At 42.0% G+C, this 24843-nt stretch overlaps 1 protein-coding gene across 1 annotated transcript in view; it reads left to right on the top strand.

The window, feature by feature from the left end:
• The window catches only part of DTHD1 (death domain containing 1), a 57750-nt gene extending 34191 nt beyond the window's left edge, over positions 1-23559 (top strand). The window contains exons 9-10 of the mRNA XM_025187575.3: positions 20778-20835; positions 21756-23559. Of these exons, the coding sequence (XP_025043360.3) occupies positions 20778-20835; positions 21756-22075 (378 nt within the window). The 3' untranslated portion in view covers positions 22076-23559. The remainder of the gene's footprint in view (positions 1-20777; positions 20836-21755) is intronic.
• Positions 23560-24843: the final 1284 nt, after the last annotated feature.

Raw genomic sequence — 24843 nt, forward strand, 5'->3', positions numbered from 1 at the left:
CAAGTTGGATGCTGTACAGCAGAAAGATTCAGGTACAAAATCAGCAGGTGCTGAATGACAGTTGAATGTGCTTTTGCTAGACTAAAAGGATGCTAACTTGTTTACCCGTGAGATCTGATCTCAGTGAGAAACATATCCCAGTGTTACAGATACCTGCTGTGACCTGCATAATATGGATGAAGCAATGGGGGAAAAGTGGCTGCTTACTGAATCTGAACAACAAGACACAAGAGCTATTAAAGGAGTTCAGCACAAAACTTTGCAGCTTACAGAAGCACTGAAGGAGCACTTTAACAGCAAACCAGAGTATTATGTAGTGGTGCACTATACTGTATCCGGCTCTGCTGTTTTGGGACTTGATAGAACTTGTGTAGTGCTTGGTGTACATTATGATTATTACATTGTATGTTTGTCATTGATACTGTGGCTTGTGTCACATTGTAGAGCAACAAGTGAGTGCTTTCAGAATTGTTAGGCACTCTGCAACATGGGTTGTGAACTAACAAAGATGATTTATGTTCCAAATAGAATTTTATTCAGTAATAAGATTAGTGAAAAGAAAAATCCATGCCATTTAAAAGCAAATTCACTAAAAACTTAATAGAAGAGAACTTATCAAGGGGAAAGAACATTCATGTCCATTATACATACACAAGCAGCTACCAAGGCTCTCTCAGGTCAGTATATGTGAAGCTGTGGTTGTTCTCAGATTGGAGACGTAAGGGTAAGTATGCAGCCCCTGATGCCATGTGGAATTCTGAAGGGAATATAAGAGGGTCCTGCACTGGAGTTTTTCATGGACTGCAAAAGGAGACAAGCCTTGGATTACTGACCCCGTAACTTCACAAGAGTCTGCAGCATTGTTGCCAGAGAAGCATCTCTAGAGGCATCACCTTTCTTTTTACGGCTGGGCCTCCTGGGCATCTCTGCTAGCCATATCCAGGAAGTCTGCAAAGTTTATTCTCCAGACCCTGTACTCTCAGTCTGATGCAGCACGATCTTGCAGGATCTCATTGAACTTATCCTGTGTCTTCTTAGGAATTCTCCTTCACACCTGTGGAACTGCTCGAGGCAGCAACTGCAGGTAAAAAACAGAGGTACATTATCAATACACTCACTCTGGAAAGTGAAACTTACAATTTTGCACTTGCTTCCTTCCCTTGTTTCCCTAAAGTTTTAAGCAAGACATGCTTATTGATGGTTCTACTTTAGAGTGCTTGAGTATGGTGACAGTTACAGTACCATCCAAGATGAGTATCACCCACCAGGGGTGAGGGAAATGAGGAGAGCATTGCTCAGTTGTATGTATATAGGGCATTGGTACAGAAAAGGCACCATTTTCCATAGGTGACAGTGATTTTAGCTGATCTCACTCCTGATGGTGATGAAGACAGAGAGAGCACAGCTGATGCTGGCATTCCAAAGCCTCATATGCTCTAGCCTATGTGCTCCTTCCAAAATTATTGCTGACTGGTATAGGAAAGTGTCCTGCCACAGAGGAAAAAATAAGGCTGCCATGCCAAAAAAGCATCACATTAGGAATGCAGAGCACGTCTTTGAAAGTTTCATCAGAATCTCCTAGTATGATTCAAGGTAAATCACTATATAGGCTACGTCTACACTGGCATGATTTTCCGGAAATGCTTTTAACAGAAAAGTTTTCCATTAAAAGCATTTTCGGAAAAGAGCATCTAGAGTGTCTAGAGCGTCATTCATCAATGACTTAGATATTGGGATAGAGAGTAAGCTTATTAAGTTTGCAGATGATACCAAACTGGGTGGGGTTGCAACTTCTTTGGAGGATAGGGACATAATTCAAAATGACCTTAGCAAGTTAGAGAAATGGTCAGAGGTAAACAGGATGAGGTTTAATAAAGAGAAATGCAAAGTGCTCCACTTAGGAAGGAACAATCAGTTCCATATATACAAGATGGGAAGCGACTGTCTAGGAAGGAGCATAGCGGAAAGGGATCTAGGGGTCATTGTGGACCACAAGTTGAATATGAGTCAACAGTGTGATGCTGTTGCAAAAAAAGCAAATATGATTCTAGGTTGTATCTACAGGTGTGTTGTAAGCAAAACTCGTGAAGTCATTCTGCCGCTCTACTCTGCACTAGTTAGGCCTCAGCTGGAGTACTGTGTCCAGTTCTGGGTGCCACATTTCAAGAAAGATGTGGAGAAATTGGAAAGGGTACAGAGAAGAGCGACAAGAATGATTAAAGGTCTAGAGAACATGACCTATGAAGCCAGGCTTCATGAATTGGGCTTGTTTAGTTTGGAAAAAAGAAGATTAAGGGGGGACATGATAGCGGTTTTCAAATATCTAAGAGGGTGTCACAAGGAGGAAGGAGAAAATTTGTTCCTCTTGGTTTCTGAGGACAGGACTAATGGGCTTAAAGTGCAGCAGGTGAGGTTTAGATTGGACATTAGGAAAAAATTCCTAACTGTCAGGGTGGTCAAATATTGGAATAAATTGCCAAGGGAGGTGGTGGAATCTCCCTCTCTGGAGATATTTAAGAACAGGTTAGATAGACATCTGTCAGGGATGGTGTAGACGGAGCTTGGTCCTGCCTTGAGGGTGGGGGGCTGGACTTGATGACCTCTCGAGGTCCCTTCCAGTCCTATGATTCTATAGATTGGCACGGACGCTTTTCCACAAAAGCACTTTTTGCGGAAAAGCATCCGTGGCCAATCTAGACGCGCTTTTGCGCAAAAAAGCCCCGATTGCCATTTTCGCGATTGGGGCTTTTTTGCGGAAAACAAATCTGAGCTGTCTACACTGGCCCTTTTGCGCAAAAGTTTTCTTACAGTAGGAAGTCAGTGCTTTTTCAGAAATTCAAGCAGCCAGTGTAGACAGCTGGCAAGTTTTTCCGGAAAAGCGGATGATTTTCCGGAAAAACTGGCCAGTCTAGACACAGCCTATATGTAAACTGAACTTCATACCCCCTTCCACATGCTTATCTCTGCAAGTATTCAGAGAATGCTGTCTCTCTTGGTAGTACTGCTACCTCTTCTAATATAAGTAAATGAATGCAAAGTCAAATGCTGCATCCTTATATGTTGCTGTTGCCATCACTAATGGGAAATACGTGTGTTAATTTACCAGAGGATCCTTGTCTTGCATAAGGTTCATCCATACTCTGCTACGTGAATAGACTAGAGTGCAGTGGAGAACTGACTCATGGTATAGCTGGATGGTCCCCTTCTTGAATGTCTGCCATCTTTCTCCTCCATCTCATCACCATTCAGGCCATGGGCATGTGGCTCAGATTCCTCAGAAGTACATACAGTGGTTTGCAGAGTAGTGGTAACAGTTCCCTTACAAAGAGATACATATCATACTTGGCAAAGTGGCAGGTCTGCAGCTTGGTACCAGCTTGTCAGTTGGCCTTCCTTCACTTACCCACAACACTGCCATAGCTCTCTGTCATACCCCTTCTTCTGCATCCACTTTCTCACAGAAGTTGATATTACTAGGACTAATCCAGAGCAGCGCTTGCTCAGCCTGTCCTCTTCAAAAGCACAGGGGATCCAATATCTCCTGTCTACTCCAAGCTGGAACATATAGCCAGTATGGTCAGCTGAGCCTTCCTTCAACAAAGGGGAGCTTCTAAGTATGCTCACTTAGCTCAGCACTGAGGAAAAGGTATTTCAAAGTCTGCTTCACTGACAAAGGGATGAAACTTTCCAGACTACTTGATACGTTGACAGCAGAGTTTTCAACTGAGACCTGAGCAGGGTCAGACATCGTGGGACACTGCCTGAGGACCGCTAGGGTCAACATAAGTTAACACCATCTACATTCATACTGTGTTGACCTCACTACATTGACCATCAATGCTGCTCAGGGAGGTGATGTTACTCTGCCACCATAACAAGGTGCTTCCACTGGTGGGAAATAAATTAAGTATAGACATGTGCACCACTAGATCAATGAAAGGCATCTTATGTTGACCTAATTTTGAAGCTTAGACCAGGCCTCTCCCCTTTCTTTATTCGTTGGTCAACTTAAGTGATTTATTAGTCTAATATAGCTCTGTCAAGGAGCCGGACCTCCCTTTTGTCACAGGGCAAATACGGACCTCTGGGCCTAGTCTCAAAGTACAGTTCTCTCTAAACAGGGTAAATATGGCCCTGCAAGCCTAGTCCCAAAACACACTCCTCTCTCTCATAGTTCCTCTAGCCTAGTCCACAGGTAAGTCTCCCCAAGCTGTTAGGGAGCAGGGTACCAGGGGGTAGGGGGACCTGGGCCCTCCTGCTCCACCGGGTCCCAGCCCAGGGCCCTGTGACAGTGGAGAGTTTTACTGCCTGCTCAGCAGGGATGCTGGCCAAAGCATGCTGAGCTCCCAGAGGACAATCCTCCATCCTGGGCCACTTCCTCCTATCCCCATCCCTGCTCAGCTCTCCAGGCGTTGCTCGGTGTGTCCGACCCTCGTGGATGGCCTCCCTGGCCGGGGCTGTCACTGGTGCTGCGGCTGAAGTGGCTGCTGCTGGGGTCGCTGCCCCTGGGGCTGCTGCTGCTGCAAGAGTGGCTCAGGAGTTCCAGCCTGAGCTCCATTCCCTCTGGCGGCCCCCCTGACTGAGCTACTCCGCTGTTTCTTATACTGCTCCCGCACTTGGAGCATGCCCAGTCTGGGAAAAGGGGTGGGACTTCCTCCGTCCAGAGTCTTAGCCTCCCCTTTTCAGTGCAGGGTACGCTCTCCCTGTCACACACCCTCTCCCTAAAGAGGGCACCCAGCTGGCATTTTCCCTCCCTATCTTCTTCCCCCTGCCTAGAGAAGAAATCTGTGTTAGCATGGGTCTTACCTGGTCAATGGGACACGTGGAAGTCATAGGGTTGCAGGGAGAGGTACCAACGCATGATCTGGGAATTGGTGTCTTTCATGTTGTCGAGCCATCGCAAGGATGCATGGTCTGTCACCAACTGGAAAGTCGTTCCTAGCAGGTAATATCTCAATGTGTCAATAGTCCATTGTACCACTAATGCCTCTTTTTCAATTGTAGAATATTTTGTCTCTCTAGGGAACAATTTCCGACTCAGGAACAGGATCGGGTGTTCCTCCCCATCTACCTTCTGGGATAAGACGGCTCCGAGCCCCACTCCAGAAGCATCTGTCTTGAGTATAAACTCCTTCCCAAAATCAGGGTTTACTAGGACAGGTTTCTGGGTCAACCACCTTTTTAGGTTCTGCAAGGCCCTCACACACTGCGGTGTCCACTTTACTTGATGGGGCTGAGAATTCTTTGTTAGGTCTGGGAGCGGCATCGCGATTGTTGCATAGAGGTCACTGCTCTTGGGGTAGCTGTGGCTGAGGCTTCTGCTGCCAGGGTGGCTGCTCCTGGTGCAGTTGTAGCTGCGGTGGCTGCTGCAGGGGCAGCTCAGGAGCTCTGTCCTGAGCTCCTTCCCCTCTGGTGGTCCCCCCAACTGAGCTGCTCCGCTGCCTCTTATACTGCTCCTGCACTTGGAGCATGCCCAGTCTGGGAAAAGGGGTCGGACTTCCTCTGCCCAGAGAGTCTTAGCTCACCCGTTTCAGTGCGGGGTATGCTCTCCCCATCATAAGCTCCATATGTGGAATTCAGATGCTATGAATATGAGACATTTGGGATAAATATTCTCAGGGATAGGGAAGCATAAGCCATAGAGAGTTTTTGTTACTCTTTACTGGTGTGTCAACATGAAGTTTGAGGCTGCTGCTACTTCCAGATAATAGGTTTAGTTCAAGCAACATAGGCTTATATTTTGATTGTTTGATTCTGGATTCAGTCCCTGCTAACAATCCATCCAAGAGGCTGCTACAAAGAGATATGAGCCAAAGAAAAAACACTCTTGCAATAGTTTGTACAATGCTGAATTTGAGTAAGCACCAGGCTTTTCCATCCAGTTTGTTTTGATTGATAAAGTCAAAATTTGGCTTTCAACAAAAGCCAATCTTTTTTGGATTTTCATCAATTTGTGTTATTATAGTCTTTGATTTTGGTGTATGATTTGTCAAAGCTAGGATATTTCATAGCACCAAAAATTTTCTTAGGCATTTCACAGAATACATAAAAAAGATTCAGACCTTGCTCAAAAGAGCTTACAGTGAAGTCAAGGGTGCAATTTGACTTACTCCATTGAAAGTGAGGGTGACAGAGTGAAAACAGAATGGCATAGCAAAGAATAAACATTCCAGTCTGATCATATAATTACTCAGTTTAATATTCTAGTAGCTAAAAGGGTGATTTTGATTAGCTAGGATGCCTTATAACCTGAACTAAAATTACTAACATTGCTAAAAGGTCTGTAGGCTAAGCAGTTATAAATGTTCCTAATTTGTCAACTCAGTGGTGTGAGCCACAAATTTTAATTATATGTATGTCTTTTGCATTGAATTTAGCTTCTAAAGAACAAAACCATCTTAAAATAAGTGATGGTTATTAGAAGAAAACAAGTAAAACTAGAGAAGCAAGGATAGGCACGCTTGTAAGTTATACAACGTAGTAACTATGCACTAGGTAGCCATAAAAAATAACCGAAGATAAGATGCACTGAGGTGGTATGTGGTAGAGGTGCAATAACCATGGAGTACAAATGCAATTACAATACCAGTGTTGATAAATTACTGCAGGCAATTTCAAATTCCATGTGTAGTATAACAGTGTTTGATGTACTTAATGAAGCAGTTACAATACTCTTATCGCAGTAGTGTACATAGAATAAAATTGTCATTTCATCAGAACCTTAATCAGTTTTGTTACTCTTTTTCCTCATGCGCAATTAACTTCTTGCCTCTTGTTACACACGCATTTACTATAGCATAGTAAGTATATGATACACTTGTACTGCATTGTCTCCTGAATGCAGCACCAGAGAAGTGAGGTGTCTCAGTTGGAGGCCACCTCAGTGAGGGTTCGGGGCTTAGGGAGGAGTTTTTTGGTTTCTCACTTGTGTGGTCCCCACCTGATTTTCTGTGGGTAAGTGGCCAGAGAGAGGGGGGGTAGGTGAGAGAGATTTCCCCCAGTGATGCTGCGATGCCTGGGGAGGAGGCGGCAGTGAGGCATGTCCCTGGCTTAATTTAGGACAGCCTATTACAGTGAGCACTGACCTGAATGCATGGTGCCCCACTGCTGGGGGAGCACTGCAGAGAGGAAGAGAAAGCCCAGCCAGGCCACAACCTGCAGAATGGAAAAGCCCTGGGCGCAGACCAGCGGCTACACCACAAACAGCTTTTTGTGCACTGCCTGCCTCCCTTGCAGGTGATACTAAAGTGGAGGAAGCCCCGTGGGTAGCATGGTCCACACCGGGGTGGCCCGGGGAAGGGTGGGCGGTCACAACGCAGCAGTGGGACATGGTGAACTCCCTGCTGGTGACTTCCTTACTCTTGCTCCTCTATGCAGCAGGTAAGAGGCTCTGGATTTTGCTTCCCCTACCCCCAATGTGAGTTGGGCACAAACATTCATTGGCTGGCAGCTGTCCAGGTGGGATGCTACTGAGAGGGGATGTTGGGTGCAGAGTAACTGTGCCAACTCCCCCTCCAGCCAAACAGACAAGTGGGGGGCACCGCAGAGACCAGGTATGGGGAGGAGTTAGGGGGCAGAGGGCATGGGATGCTGCTGGAACCAGGCATGGCAAGAAGCTGACTTGGTGCAGAGGGCAGAGACCAGGCCAGCATAGGTGGGGCTGGCAGGGTGCAGTAAATGGGGGGCACTGCAGGGCCCATCCATGTGGAGGGCAGGGGATTGAGCTTTTGGAGGGCACTGCAGGGGCAGGTACCAGGAGAGGTTGTCAAGGTACAGCAGGTGGGGGTAGGGGGTGTTGCAGGGCTCTCAGCTCTCCAGCAGTGGGGTGATGCACACTCCAAGCAGCACTCACTGTAACAGGCCATCCCAAACTGAGCCAGGGGCCACATCACCTCCTCCGTCAGCATTGCAGTGTCACTGGGGGAAATCTCTCTACTCTCCTCCCCCTCTCCCCACAGTCTGTTGAAACTGATGATGTCATTCTGTCATCCAGCAGGAAAAACTTTTTTATAAGAGAGACAGACAGAAGAGTCACATATCATACAAATGCAGTCCATATTTAGTCTTGTTGCGTTTCTCTTACTTTTGGTCATAATGAAAGGTCCTACTCTGTCTCATAAAAGGTTGTTCTGAAGCTTTTGTAATGCTTGAATTAGCATAAAACCATTGTATGAACAGTCATCCTGAAAATATGGATGATAAATCTATCAGCTGGTTAATATAAAAACTTTCCTACATTCCCCTCAACACACTCTGCCTATATTCTTAGTTTCTAGGTTTTATTTTATTTTTTCCTGGGAACTTGTCAGTATTTATTACTACAACAGAAACAAATGAAAAATAGTTTCAGTGCAAGAAACTATTAATTTTTTTCTCCTAGGTAAACATTAAGGTTTATTTTTGTGGACTAAAAAAAAGGGGAAAATGTATTGAGTAGTTTAATGCTTTGAATTATGTTCATCAATGCAGTTTTCTGCAGAACTAAAACAGAACTCAAAACACAAACTGCTACTTTTGAGTTGAAAGGTGTATACGGTGTACATGGTAGGCATGAAATTCATCACTATGTTCAGATATCATGTACTTTGGAGCTTGTAGATATCTTTTAGACCAATATATAACCTTACTTCAGTAGAGAGCTCTTACTTCAATTGAGAGCTTTGCATACACACACAGACTAATATATTATTGTAATACATATATCTCATGCAACATATTTTCCTAATAAAAAGGAAGTAAATGTATATTTTAAATGATACAAGAGTAAGATAAAAAATAAGAAAATAATGAATATTTTTTGTAAAACCTGAGAATATTTTGGTAAAAATTGGTATAAAATTGAAAATGGTGGTTATGTATACTTAAAGCCATGTGTGCATTCACCTCTGAAATTCTGCTACATTTTCCTCTGAGATCCAGGATCAGTCCTGAGAATGCTGGCTTTTTGCCCACATGTGATAATCTGGGGCCAATCTTCTTCTAGTAAGAGAAATAAAATGCATTGCAATCTACTATAACACAATATATATATTTTAAAATGACCACAGCTTTCATGAACGTAAATGAGTGTCTACGCTATTTAAAAAAAATGAATAATGACTATTCCTTCTATACCGTAACTGCTCATTCTTTAACCACAGGCTTTTGACCTTTTCTTCTCACAGTATGTTTCATATAAGGCAAATATAGACATGACACTGGCATCTAGAGGATATTACGTTTAACAACACTTAAAACATCTAAAGTCAAATTCTGATCTCAGCATCCACTATTATAATGTACTTACTCAGGAATTGAACTGGTGTAAATGAAATTAGAATCTATCCCCTCGGTTCATGTATTTTTCTCTATAATTATTATTTGGAACTGTAAATAATTAACACTTTGCTTTCACTAATTCTGCATTTACTTTAAATATTGTTTGTGGACTATGTTGCATATACACATAAGTAAAGACAAATATCAATAATAAAGATAAACACTGTGTAATTATCTCAACACAGAAGCCACCATTATTTTGGCCTACAGCACTTTATGCTAGTCAGCAACGTCCCCTAAGCAGACATGTGGATTGTACCAATTATTTGCTTGTTTGATGATGTGGAGAAATGGGATATCTTTTTAAATGGCCCAATAATTACCCACCTGATAAAATTTTCAGTTATTTGGTATTAAGTTCCCTCTTAACTTAGTTTATTTATAGTGATATGATAGTTTTCCCTATATGCCCAATTTTCACCATTAATAAAACCACACACAATACCAAGCTATTTACTGCCTCAAATTTTTCTTGTGAAGTCTTTGCTCTAAAGAGAATATTTTAGGAAAGTTTGAGGATTATATTACATGTTATTTTTAAATGATGAGACTTAACAGCAGTTGATTTTTTTTGAAAGACAGTTGAATATGGTGTCCTCCCACCCTCAAGTCCCAATTTAAAGACATATCAGGAGATATAAAAGCTTACATATTTTAGATTCTAATGGTGAAATCTTGGCTCCATTGAAGTTACTTTCAACACAGATTTCACCTTAATGTTCATTGAGAATAATTGTGCAGGACAGAATTATTTTCACCAAGTTGCAGTGCAAACCAGTTTGCATTATTATAACTTCCAAGACAGAGCTTTTGTTTTATAACACACTTAATATACTTTTAAAAAGAAGACATTCCTCCTCCTTATTATATTTAGATTCTATAGAATCAAAACACTTACCCCAAGGCTCTAGGCACCCTCATACATCATTAATACAATGAAATTCTAGCATCATTAGATAGTCATTTCTACCGGAACCCACCCAGCCAGAAACCTGCAAAAAGGCCTTTCAAGCCTTCCTCATTATAAGTATACCCTTAGCCTTAAATTCTCTCTCCTGACTGTAGACCTCTTTGGCACCTCCATTATGGGAGAACCAGTAATGCTTTATGTACCTGTGTCTGCTCTGGGCTTTAGCTGTTTTCTCAATTGTAGTCAGAATGACATTGAAAACCAATCATACCCCAGGCCTTAAGTGAAAATATTCTTGGAATTAGTAGCTGCTAGTTTGCAGATTTCTGCTTAAGTTTGGATGTCAAACTGTCTACCTTTCCTGTGTTGTATTCATTTTTTCTTGATTTTTTAAAAAAATTTCAACATAAAACTCCTGATAAATGGGTTTTTAAGAAACAATGAAGTTGTCCAAACCATGACCATTCTCTCACATTTATATTCTTATGTACCACAGTATCAAAGAGTATCACGTTGGTCTTCAACAGTACTTCCCAGTAATGGAGCTCTCTCATTTTACAGCATTTAAGAATTTTGTTACTTACCGTAACGGGGACACTTACTTGTGATGAATACCTCCTGTCAGCTGAATGTGATATTGCAAACTCACCTGCCCCAGGCATCTCTGTAGGTTGTTGACCTCACTAGGTAGGTCTTCAATGACTCAGCCCTCTAGCCAATCCACAGAGTCTAAAACAGATGAATCCCATCCAGGGTAGGGATTCCCAAGTAGCTGGGGCTCTCATTAGGACATTCAGCCCCATTTCTGGGCTATTTAAATCCAGCCCTTTGTTCAGGCTTCTGAAGGAGACTTGTTCCCTTCTCAGGGCTTAGGCCACTTCCCCAGTAGCTAGTGCGGGCACCTGAGCCTAATAGCAACTCTGGGTCCCCACACAGGAACCCTTCTCACAGCAGCCACACCCTACTTCCTTCAGTTATCTGCTGCTATTCTCTGGGCCTCTGCTCATGTAGTCTTTCTCTTCACCATTACCAAGGAATGGAAGTTCTAAAATCCAGTTCCTTCTCAGGGAATGCAAATATCACCAAAACCCATCTACTGGATCTCTTCTTGTTGCTGGTCACAGAAGTTCAAGTGAGCTAACAAGCATGTGCCAACCCAGGAACTGACTTGGGCATGCCCTACAGTTCCTTTTATCTTAGCTGGGCTCTGATTTGTTGCTTCTGTGCAGCCTTTTTAGGCAGACCTGGAGGATCCACCTTTGCCGCTCCTTTCTTATGCAGAGAGTAATTGGACTGCAGGGTGACAAAGGGCTAGGTCCACCTCATCACATCTACCCAAAAAGAAAGATAGATGCCTGTTTCTGAACTCACCTCTACTGGTGTAAATCAGGACTAATTGTGTGGATAATAAGAAATGAACTAAGTGATTCCAAAAGGTGATTTTCACCCTCCCCCCCCCATTCTGCCTCTATTGTTTAGAAGCTACTATAGTCAGGTTGTGTGTGTATGCGTGTTTGTGTGTGTGCGCATGAACATGGGGTGGGGGAGGTGAGGAGTTGTTCAGTATCCAGGGATTCTTCTGAATCCAGCCAACAAAGATGGCTCCTAAGCCCCCACTCAGTGACCTGGGAAACTCATACACCACCTCTGGGCACCTCTGAGAGGCAATGCTTTTCCACTCACAAACACAGACTCTGAGCATAGAAAATATTTTTTTTAATGAAAGGGAGGGAAGTAACTTGGCATTAATGGGGGAAAACTCCACAAACAGAGTTCATAAACAAAACCATGAGTAAAAGTCCCACCCCAAGTAGGTTGGATAATATTATTTTCCTTTCTATTTAAATCCAGTAATCTGAATGTCCCTTTTACATGCCCAACCCTTCTCTGCACTCCATTCATGGTTGCTGCCCTGAGTCGCAGCAAACCCAGAGTTCAGAGGTGCATCTGCAGAGTTTACCTCCCATACTGAGTGGGGAGGAGGTAAAGAAGCATCTTATTCATTCCACTGGTCACTCATCATCCACCTCCTCACTGCTTTCTGCCGCCACTCTGCTGGCTGCTCATTATGCCTCTCTACCACCACTCTGCTCATCACGCATCGCATCTTTTCACTGGTTGCCCCGCCATCCAGCCACTCTCTGCTCCCATCTACTTGTGGTGGATTTGGCTTTGGGCAAAAACTCATTAATTTTAGCTAAGTGAGTTCAGCTCTTGGCCCAAAGCACAGTCCAGCCACAAGAAATTTCAGCATCCACTGGAGTAAATTTAAAATAATAAAAGAGACTACTTCTGGAGCCTGTTTTAGCTCTATCATTGAGACAGTGGGGAGAAACAGGTCTGGTGGGCATGTAACCTACTGACTGAGATCCTGACCTCCCCTCAGAGAATATTGACAGTGAAGCCCTTGTACATCCGAGGTCCTTTAAGATGACAGTGTCTCTCTCCTTTTGAAATGGATTAAACACAGTCCTTCTTTTCAGCATTTTGCAAGCATTTAACAATTCCTGCATTAGTAGTAACAATTAGTGACAACCAAATTGATTACAATGGGCAAAACATCACTGTATCAGGTGAATAGCCAGCAAATCTAAGCAAACAGAAGAAAACTGTATTTATAATGTTTATAATATTTAAAACAACAAATAGTTTGGTAGCACTTTATAGACTAACAAAACATGTAAATGGTATCATGAGCTTTTGTGGGCACAGCCCACTTCTTCAGATGACCAGAGTGTTGGATGTCTAAGACCAAAATAAATAGAGGAGACAGAGGGGGTGGGGGGGGGGAGAAGAAGGGAAAATTGGGAGGGTGGGGATAAGAAAAGGCAGTGGGTAAAAAATATATCAAGGGAAAGCTGAGGTGGAAAGCAATAGGGAAAACAAATAGTCTATAAACACCTAAAGACTAGATAGTCAAAATGGGGAGATAAACATTAATTAGCAAACAACAAAGAATCAGGAAATACTTAAAGACTGATGAAACATCTAGATGGTATCATGAGATTCTTCAAAGCCAAAGAACCATTGTTGCCTTCATTGTTTGTTAGGTAGTTAATGACCTAACCATCCATTATCTTTGTTTAATCCAGAAGTGTGAGAATTGAACTTGTGAATGAGCAGAAGCTCCAGTCCTTCCCTGTGTATTTGGCTCCTGTAATTGGTTTGTAACAAAACAGCCACTTGAAGATCTGTTAATGCATGCCCACAGAGATTAGTGTCCCACCACAGGCTTTTGTATGTTCCCTTTATGGGTATCTGATTTGTATCCATTAATTCTTTCCCTTAGTGATTGTCCAGTTTGTCCAATATATATTGAAGAGGGGCATTGCTGGTATTTGATGGCATAGATTAAATTACTGGATGTGCAGTTGAATGAGCCTCTGATTTGGTGGCTTATGTGGTTGGCTCCAGTAATTAGTTCATTTGTATAGATATGTGGGCAGAGTTAGCACCGTGGTTGATTGCAGGGATGGATTCCTGGATGTTTATCATAGAATCATAGGACTGGAAGGGACCTCGAGAGGTCATCGAGTCCAGCCCCCCGCCCTCAAGGCAGGACCAAGCTCTGTCTACACCATCCCTGACAGATGTCTATCTAACCTGTTCTTAAATATCTCCAGAGAGGGAGATTGTACCACCTCCCTTGGCAATTTATTCCAATATTTGACCACCCTGACAGTTAGGAATTTTTTCCTAATGTCCAATCTAAACCTCCCTGACTGCACTTTAAGCCCATTAATCCTTGTCCTGTCCTCAGAAACCAAGAGGAACACATTTTCTCCTTCCTCCTTGTGACACCCTTTTAGATATTTGAAAACCGCTATCATGTCCCCCCTTAATCTTCTTTTTTCCAAACTAAACAAGCCCAGTTCATGAAGCCTGGCTTCATAGGTCATGTTCTCTAGACCTTTAATCATTCTTGTCGCTCTTCTCTGTACCCTTTCCAATTTCTCCACATCTTTCTTGAAATGTGGCACCCAGAACTGGACACAGTACTCCAGCTGAGGCCTAACTAGTGCAGAGTAGAGCGGCAGAATGACTTCACGAGTTTTGCTTACAACACACCTGTTGATACAACCTAGAATCATATTTGCTTTTTTTGCAGCAGCATCACACTGTTGACTCATATTCAACTTGTGGTCCACTATGACCCCTAGATCTCTTTCCGCCATGCTCCTTCCTAGACAGTCACTTCCCATCTTGTATGTATGGAGCTGATTGTTCCTTCCTAAGTGGAGCACTTTGCATTTCTCTTTATTAAACTTCATCCTGTTTACCTCTGACCATTTTCTCTAACTTGCTAAGGTCATTTTGAATTATGTCCCTATCCTCCAAAGAAGTTGCAACCCCACCCAGTTTGGTATCATCTGTAAACTTAATAAGCGTACTCTCTATCCCAATATCTACATTATTGATGAAGATATTGAACAGTACGGGTCCCAAAACAGACCCTTGCGGAACTCCACTTGTTATCCCTTTCCAGCAGGATTTAGCACCGTTAACAACAACTCTCTGACTACTGTTATCCAGCCAATTATGCACCCACCTTATCGTGGCCCTATCTAAGTTATATTTGCCTAGTTTATCAATAAGAATATCATGCGAGACCGTATCAAATGCCTTACTAAAGTCTAGGTATATGACATCCACCGCTTCTCCCTTATCCACAAGGCTCGTTATCCTATCAAAGAAAGCTATCAGATTAGTTTGGCATGACTTGTTCTTCACAAACCCATGCTGGCTATTCCCTATCACTTTATTACCTTCCAAGTGTTTGCATATGATTTCCTTAATTACCTGCTCCATTATCTTCCCTGGGACAGACGTTAAACTGACCGGTCTGTAGTTTCCTGGGTTGTTCTTATTCCCCTTTTTATAGATGGGCACAATATTTGCCCTTTTCCAGTCTTCTGGAATCTCCCCTGTCTGCCATGATTTTTCAAAGATCATAGCTAAAGGCTCAGATACCTCCTCTATCAGCTCCTTGAGTATCCTGGGATGCATTTCATCAGGACCTGGTGACTTGCTGACATCTAACTTTCCTAAGTGATTTTTAACTTGTTCTTTGTGTATCCTATCTTCTAAACTTACCCTCTCTCTGCTTGTATTCACTACGTTAGGCACACCTCCAGACTTCTCAGTGAAGACCGAAACAAAGAAGTCATTGAGCATCTCCGCCATTTCCAAGTTTCCTGTTACTGCTTCTCTCTCCTCACTGAGCAGTGGGCCTACCCTGTCCTTGGTCTTCCTCTTGCTTCTAATGTATTTATAAAAGGTCTTCTTGTTTCCCTTTATGCCTGTAGCTAGTTTGAGCTCATTTTGTGCCTTTGCCTCTCTAATCTTGCCCCTGCATTCCCGTGTTGCTTGCCTATATTCATCCTTTGTTATTTGTCCTAGTTTCCATTTTTTATAGGACTCCTTTTTTATTTTAAGATCATGCAAGATCTCCTTGTTAAGCCAAGCTGGTCTTTTGCCGTATTTTCTATCTTTCCTACACAGCGGAATTGTTTGCTTTTGGGCCCTTAACAACGTCCCTTTGAAATACTTCCAACTCTCCTCAGTTGTTTTTCCCTTCAGTCTTGCTTCCCATGGGACCTTACCTACAATTTCTCTGAGCTTATCAAAATCTGCCTTCCTGAAATCCATTACCTCAATTGTGCTGGTCTCCCTTCTACCTTTCCTTAAGTTCATGAACTCTATTATTTCATGATCACTGTCCCCCATACTGCCTTCCACTTTCAAGTTCTCAACTAGTTCCTCCCTATTTGTTAAAATCAAATCCAGAACAGCTTCTCCTCTGGTAGCTTTTTCAACCTTCTGAAACAGAAAGTTGTCTCCAATGCAGTCCAGAAACTTATTGGATAGCCTGTGCCCCGCTGTGTTAGTTTCCCAACATATGTCTGGATAGTTGAAGTCCCCCATCACCACCAAATCTTGGGCTTTGGATAGTTTTGTTAATTGTTTAAAAAAGGCCTCATCCACCTCTTCCACCTGGCTAGGTGGCCTGTAGTAGACTCCTAGCATGACATCACCCTCATTTTTTACCCCTTTTAGCTTGACCCAGAGACTCTCTACACAGCTATCTCCTACGTTCATCTCTACTTCAGTCCAAGTGTGTACATTTTCAACATACAAGGCAACCCCTCCTCCCTTTTTTCCCTGTCTGTCCTTCCTGAGCAAGCCGTGTCCTTCCATACCAACATTCCAATCGTGCGTCCCATCCCACCAGGTTTCTGTAATACCAATGATATCATAGTTGTATTTATTTGTTAGCAATTCCAGTTCTTCCTGCTTATTACCCATACTTCTCACATTTGTATATAGGCATCTAAGATACTGATTTGATCTTGCCTCCCTGTTGTGCCCTGACCCTCCTTTCTCCTTGCCATTATAGGCCGTAGTCCCCCCACTTCCAACCCATCTCCCAGTCCCGCACATTCAGCACTTACCTGTGGGCTTTGCTCACCTGTCCCCATCGAACCTAGTTTGAAGCCCTCCTCACAAGGTTAGCCAGTCTGTGTCCAAACAAGGCCTTCCCGCTCCTGGAAAGGTGAACACCATCTCTGCCAAGCAGTCCTTCCTGGAAGAGCACCCCGTGGTCAAGGAAGCCAAAGCCCTCCTGGCGACACCATCCTCGCAGCCAGGCATTCACCGCCAGGATGCACCTCTCTTTACCCGGGCCCCTACCTTTGACAGGAAGGATCGAAGAGAATACCACCTGCGCCCCAAACTCCCTCACCTGTACTCCCAAAGCTCTGTAGTCACGCTTGATCCGCTCAGTGTCATACCTGGCAGTATCATTTGTGCCCACATGGATGAGTAGCATGGGATAGTAGTCAGAGGACTGGATAATCCTCGACAATGCTTCCGTAACATCTCGGATACGGGCCCCTGGCAGACAGCATACCTCTCGAGATGAACTGTCAGGGCGACAGATGGGCGCCTCCGTTCCCCTCAGAAGAGAGTCTCCAACCACCACTACCCTACGTTTCTTCCTCGCAGTGGTGGCAGGAGACTGCTCAACCTTGGTGGTGCAAGGCCTGGTCTCCTCCACTGTGGGGGGGTGACTCCTTGTCTCCTGCAGAAAGTATAGTGTAACAGTTATGTAACAACACAGTGGGAGGGTTAGGAGCAGGGGTGGAACACTGCCTGGTGCCAGAAGTAACCAGCTGCCAGTGCTCACCCTGCACCACCTCCTCCATAAGTGGCGGGTCAGCAGTCCCACATCCTAGGACAGTGACCTCAGTGGACTCCACAGGAATACTGTCCAGAGATTCCTTATGGCCTCGAATGCTCCTCAGCCTGGCCACCTCCTCCTGTAGCTCTCCCACCTGCTGCCTGAGAGATTCCACCAGCAGTCACCTTTCACAATGGTTGTCTCCATTTATGATGTATCTGTGTAGCATGGTTGTTGGGAAGAATATGTTTCAGGTTGGGGGGTTGTCCGTAAGTGAGAATAGGCCTTTCCCTCAAGGCCTGTGACAGTGAGGGATCATTTTCCAAGATAGGTTGTAGATTGTGGATAATGCGTTGGAGAGGTTTGAATTGTACAATGTGGATGATAAGTGGAATTCTGTTATTTTCTCTTTTGGGTCTGTCTTGGAGTAGTTCATGTCTGGATACTTTTTTGGCTTTGTTAATTTGTTTTTTCACTTCTCCAAGTGGGTATTTCAGTTTTAGGAATGCTCTATAAAGATCCTGTAGGTGTTTGTCTCTGTCTGTGGGATTGGAGCAAATCCGGTTGTATCTTAAGGGTTGGCTGTATACAATAGATTGAAAAATGTATCTGGGATGGGAGCTGGAGGCATGAAGGTAAGTGTAGCGGTCAGTGGGTTTCTAGTATAGGGTGGTAGAGATTTGTCCGTTTTTTAATTGTACTGTAGTGTCTGGGAAGTAGAGTTCCCGTGTAGACTGGTCCAGGCTGAGGTTGATGGTGGGGTGGAAGTTGTTGAAATCCTTGTGAAATTCTTCAAGAGTCTCTTTCCCGTGGGTCCATATGATGAAAATGTCATAGATGAAGTGTAAGTAAAGTAGGGATGTTAGAGGGCGAGAGCTGAGGAAATGTCATTCTAGGTTAGCCATAAAGATGTTGGCATATTGTGGTACCATCATGTCTAGGACCCCTATTTATTTTGGGCCTAGACGTCCAACACTCCCATCATCTGAAGAAGTGGCCAGTGCCCACAAAAGCCACGATACCATCTGCATGTTTTGTTAGTCTATAAAGTGCTACCAGACTTTTTGTTGTTTTTTGTATTTATATGCACATGCCTAGAGTCTCATTCTTTAAACTGGGAGCATTCCCCTCTTTTGAGCCAGTTTAAGCACACTCTCTTTTGAATTCTCACAATAATTACAGACTTTGCAATTGCTATTAACATGATTTGTGACCCAACACCTGCCAAGTTGATTACAATGAGCAAAATACAACTCCATCATCTGAACATTTAACAAACCTAAGCAAAGCAGGAGCAAACTGTATTTACTCCCTACTTCCAGTAGCTGTAAGGGACATATTCCTTCAGCTCCTGCTTACATATGTAAGAGACCAACTGATGGAGCCTATTGTAATTTTATAGTACTGTATGAAAGGAAGAGCTATCAGGGTGATTTGCATATACATATTGTAACAATATTGTCCAGCATTGTCAAATTACTATTCTGCTGTACTTTTATCCCTACTGGCTGTCTAATAGTGAAACAGCATGTGATACCATGCTTCAACAAAGCAGCTGCTTTTGCTAATTGAAGGGCCTTTTAAACTAGAAAAGCACTTATGAGTATTCTAGTACTTAGACTGTCAACCAGAATACTTGGAGCCAAATGTCAGTGGAGTTAAACTCTGGGTGAATTTGATATTTCATCATAGATTTGAGTCTTTTGAGGCAGATTTAAAATTTTTAAATATAGTACATATTTTAGTAATGGACATAAATTTTCACCTTTTTCTAATCTGAGGAGCACAAAGTAGTTCACATTAAAGTCAATCCATGGGCTGCTGAGTTCATCTATAATTACTATCTGTGGAAGCCTTTTTCAGAAGTTTGCAACTCTAAATCTCCATTAGCAAATGAAAATCCACATTTAAATATAAGTGCATATCTAAGCATGAAAAAAAAGATCATTGTGGTTTTGAAAAAGAAACAGTGTCCATCTTTGAAAGATTCTCATCCCATTTCATATAAGACTTTACCATAAAGTGCTAGAAAAATCCTTTCATACTAGTGCAACTCCACTGACTGGAGAGAAATTGCATTCCTGTAAAACTTGAATGTTATCATGACAAATTAGGATCTTAGCTGCATACAAAATTGGTTGGGTCTTCCACTGCTATGCACAAAATCCCCATTAGGATGCAATCAGCCTCAATGCAGAGTTGAAGCTAGACCTTAGATGAGTAGAGAACTCAGGATGTGGTGGTCTTTACAACACACATCACTTAGGAAAAAGGAGTTCCTTCTTTCCAGTTTGTAAGCAACACTTGAAGCCACTCTTTTCAAAAGGTTGTTGACATTACATAGATCAGATTGTGGCCAAGTCCAATACAGATATTTTGCGGGTTGAATGCAAGGTAAGAAGAGGAGCTCTGCACCAGTAATTCTCCCATTCCAAGCAGGTAGTCAGGGACCAAGGAAAGGGGAATATAGCAAGCAAAACTTTGCTTCCATTCCCCAACTCTGAATCAAGGGCAGTAGTGGAAAAGTATTGCATTTTATCATTGAGAATACAGACCATTGCTTAAAATGATCTTAATAATCTGTTAAAATTATATAGCAGCAAAGTGGCATTATTAATCTATACATCTAAGAAGTTTCACACATTTCCCCTTTACAATGAAACTCACAACGTTACTGTAAAGAGTGTGCCCTTCCTAAAGCTTATGCTATGAAATTAATGAGAATTTCTAGGTGTGTGCTAGGTGCCATCATCATCTTTAAAATTACGGATACTGGCATTTGCTTGTATCAAGTACACATGGATGCACAGAAATATTTCTTCCAGTATCTGAAATTAGATATGTCACATTGACACATGATGCACATTGCTATCTTAGAACATCTGCTACCGTACACAGCTGCACAAAGACAGCAACTTGTTTATAAAGGATACACAAATGTACATATCTGAAATAGTTTTAATCTAGACAATGTGGGTACCAGATCACTGAAGCCCACCGAGAACCCTGGAGAGTTAGTTGAGTAGCTAGCCAGTGGTGATGTCCATGCTGTCACACCTTGACAAGGTCCAAGATAGCTAGATTAAAGCTAAACTGTGCATGTCTACACAAGTGCCAATCACTTCCTATGATTACAGTGTTGACATATTGACAAATACAGTTAGCCATGTTGTCATTTGGTGTTCAAGACACAGTTTCAGTTATCTCAGTGTGCGATTATTTACAGTAGTTTTGAATTTGGCTCCATATGTGGTAATGGCACAAGCAGTGCTGAACTTGAAGTGTTGATTTACTGCTTTCCATTCTCATATCACACTGTCCCTGACAGATTTGTTTATTCCCCTTCTCTAAATATTTTTTCTTTGGTAGCATGAAAAATTGATCAACAGGCCACAAAGCACAAAAAGAATTTCTACTGATTCATCAGGTAAGAGAGGTTTTTTCCCCCCTGCAATAGATGTTTAAAGTTAATTTTATTAAGATACACTAATCAAGTTGAAGCCATTATTTTCATTTATTAAACCAATCCTTGTATATTAAGGTCAGAAGAAAATATATTAAAATGATATTAAATTAAATGAAAAGGGGGTTTACCAGGGAAACAAATAACTTACAAAGTCCTGGGAAGGGGTCAGCTCAGCATGGGTGCCTCCTTGTGACTGGGCATGCTATCTCACCCCTATCTTCATTGGAGTCTGCTGCTGTTGATCGCTCCGCTATTTGCTGGCCAGCTGCTTTACTGCAACTTGGCTCTCCAGCCAGGTCACTTCAAAGTCTCTCCCGTTCAAGGCCACAAACAAAAACGCAAGGAAAAATCAATACAACTCAAGTGAGGTAATAAGAGCAAGGAATGCCTCCCATTAGTGGTGTTTCAAGATTAGGATCTCCCTTTCCTCTAGGAGGAACCTGGTGGTCAATGGAGTCCCTGCTTTCTCTCAGGAGCCAAATTGAAGGTCTGTTCCCTTCTCAAATCTGTTGTGGAAAAATATTTGAGTTGCTGCATTTTATTGCAGATTTCCTCTACACAATTTGAGTATTAATGATCATTACTGGGTCAGGGAAGTTAATAATCCAAGTTTGTGCCAGAGTGCAAAATTACCAGAGTAGACAGAATTTTACCTGAACTCTGCATAAGACAGTGACAGAATGCCCTTTAACCTCAATGGAAACAAGATTTTGCCATAAGTCAACAGTATCTCCAGTTTGGAAATCTTTACTATTAAACATTTATCCAGGAGAAGGCAACAAGAAATATAAAATATATGATTTTATAGAAAAATAGTGGCAGGATTTTTAAAAAATGACTCTAGATAACAAGTTTTAAAGTGTTTACATTTTGACTAACAGATGCTTTGTGGGATCACTTGATGTACTGGCTTGCAGAGGAGCTCTCAGAAGATAATGCATCATTGCTCTCTCTGCACCTGCCTATCCGTCGGAGCACACTTCAGCTTGTTAGATTGAAGTGCCCGGATAATCCAACACATCAGATCTATGAACTTCTTTGCTTCTGGAAAAAGAATCTTCCAAGAGCAGCTGATAAACAGCGACTCCTATCTCGTTTTCTGCATAAGAGTGGTAGAAGCGATCTTTCAGAAGAGCTCAGGTTCAAGTGGGAAAATAAAGTGTACACTTGGCAAAAACACTGGTTTGAGACGGACAGTTGAGAGACTGATTTCCATTTGTTTCTGCCTTAGGAAATGACTGCATAAGGAGGCAGAATTTCTATGTGACATTTGCTTTAACTTGATAAATATTTAAAAAAATTAAAATGAAGTGGCTGATGTAGGAAGAGACCAGTCTGGCAGCTGGGTGCTCTTTAACTGTTCAGGAATTTTTCATCCTCTTTATGATAACACTCAGTATTTTATTTATAGTCTTCCCCTTGCCTAATAATTAACTAGTGTTCCTGATTGAAATCAAAGGAATTGATGAAAATACAAATAATTACATTTGGATTTTGGGTATACATGCAGGGCTCCACTGACTGCAGAATGGTCTGATGTTTACCGATATCTCCCCATATTTTAGGAGCACAAGATTTGCCACACTTAATCAGTCTAATAGGTGACCTTGTCCGGTATCCTAGTTCTAATGTTGGTCAGTACCACATTCCTAATAGGCAGTAACATATATAGAAATAGTCTTTAAAATCCAGTAAGTTTGTGCAGACATGTTATTCAAGTTATTTTCCTGCTTGATTTAAAAAAAAAAAAAACTTTCTTCAAATTCAAAATTAATTTTAAATATCTTAAATTAACAGAAATTCTAAACAGTGGACTAGTCTTTTTTTTTACTGTACAACTTTGTTTTTTATATTCAGTTATTAGTGCTCATGTTATTAGAATATCCTGAAGTAACTATCACCAGTAAGCAAACTATAATTTTACAATAGGAGAAAGGCAAATAGTCTGAATCTAATTTATCTGCTGATGACAGATTCAGCCTAAAAAGCTAGATTTCTTTTAAGCAATGAAGAAAAAACACAGGAATTAAATCAAACCATTCAGTGAGATACAAGTTACAAAATGAATGAATATTTTATTTCTTTTTCTCCATAAAAAGAAAAAACCCTCACTAAGACCAGATTACATTTAAGTGGGGCCATTCATTGTCAGTAGCAGCTGAATCTAGCTTTATAGTATTTGTCACTCACTCTGCTAACATGTTAGACATCAGTTGAAAGCAATTATTTTTGAGTACTCTCTCTTTGTAGCTACTTATTCTGCAACAACTCTAGATCCAGATATCAAAATATATACATGAACCTAGCATAATGGGGTGGCCCATTACGAGGGCTCCTAGTTTGAGTAATACAAATCAATCATAATCATGAAACTATTGAGAGAGTGCTTCAACTTTACTTCCAAATTATAAGCATTGTGTGCTGCTACCTACATTCTACCACAGGATGGCCTCTGTGTCTAGCATAAAGTTTATTAAATTAGTTATAGAAATGTAGCCGTGTTAGTCTGGTGTAGCTGAAACAAAAAACAGGACTATGTAGCACTTTAAAGACTAACAAGATGGTTTATTAGGTGATGAGCTTTCGTGGGCCAGACCCACTTCCTCAGATCAAATAGTGGAAGAAAATTGTCACAACCATATATACCAAAGGATACAATTTAAAAAAAAAATGAACACATATGAAAAGGACAAATCAAATTTCAGAACTGAAGGGGGATGGGAGGGGGGGAAGTAAATGTCTGTGAGCTAATGATATTAGAGGTGATAATTGGGGAAGCTATCTTTGTAATAGGTAAGGTAATTAGATTCTTTGTTCAAACTTAAGCGTAAAGTGTCGAATTTAAGCATGAAAGAGTTCAGAGGATTCTCTGAAAGGCTGGAGAACTGAGACACAGATGTTAACTGGAAATAAATATATTTGATGGTATGGTGCCTCTTATATGTGACATAGCTTAAGGATTCAAAATGTCATAATCTGGCCCTTGAATGTGCATTTTGGAGCTATACCTTCTCTTTGAACACTCAATTTCATATTGTTTCTAGAACAGGAATATAAATATAGTTCTACTCTAGAGCAAAATACACCACCGGATTCATTCATAGAATACTAGGACTGGAAGGGACCTTGAGAGGTAATTGAGTCCAGTCCCCTGCCCTCATGGCAGGACCAAGTATTGACTAGACCATCCCTGATAGACATTTATCTAACCTACTCTCAAATATCTCCACAGATGGAGATTCCACAACCTCCCTGGGCAATTTATTCCAGTGTTTGACTACCCTGACAGTTAGGAACTTTTTTCTAATGTCCAGCCTAAACCTCCCTTGCTGCAGTTTAAGCCCATTGCTTCTTGTTCTATCCTCAGAGGCAAAGATAAACAAGTTCTCCCTCCTCCTGATGACACCCTTGTAGATATCTGAAAACTGCTATCATGTCCCCCCTCAATCTTCTTTTTTCTAAACTAAACAAACCCAATTTTTCCTAGTTTCCATTTTTTATATGACTCCTTTTTTATTTTTAGATCATGCAAGATCTCGTGGTTTAGCCAAGGTGGTCTTTTGCCATATTTTCTATCTTTTCTACACAGCGGAATAGCTTGCTTTTGGGCCCTTAATAATGTCCCTCTGAAAAACTGCCAACTCTCCTCAGTTGTTTTTCCCCCTCAGTCTTGATTCCCATGGGACCTTACCTACCAGCTCTCTGAGTTTACCAAAATCCGCCGTCCTGAAATCCATTGTCTCTATTTTGCTGTTCTCCCTTCTACCCTTCCTTAGAATTGTGAACTCTATGATTTCATGATCACTTTCACCAAGCTGCCTTCCACTTTCAAATTCTCAACAAGTTCCTCCCTATTTGTTAAAATCAAATCTAGAACAGCTTCCCCCGGTAGCTTTTTCAACCTTCTGAAATAAAAAATTGTCTCCAATGCAGTCCAAGAACTTATTGGATAGTCTGTGGCCTGCTGTG

This window comes from Pelodiscus sinensis, chromosome 4 (genome assembly GCF_052426305.1).
Source record: "Pelodiscus sinensis isolate ZL-2025 chromosome 4, ASM5242630v1, whole genome shotgun sequence".
In the NCBI taxonomy this organism is placed as follows: Eukaryota; Metazoa; Chordata; order Testudines; family Trionychidae; genus Pelodiscus; species Pelodiscus sinensis.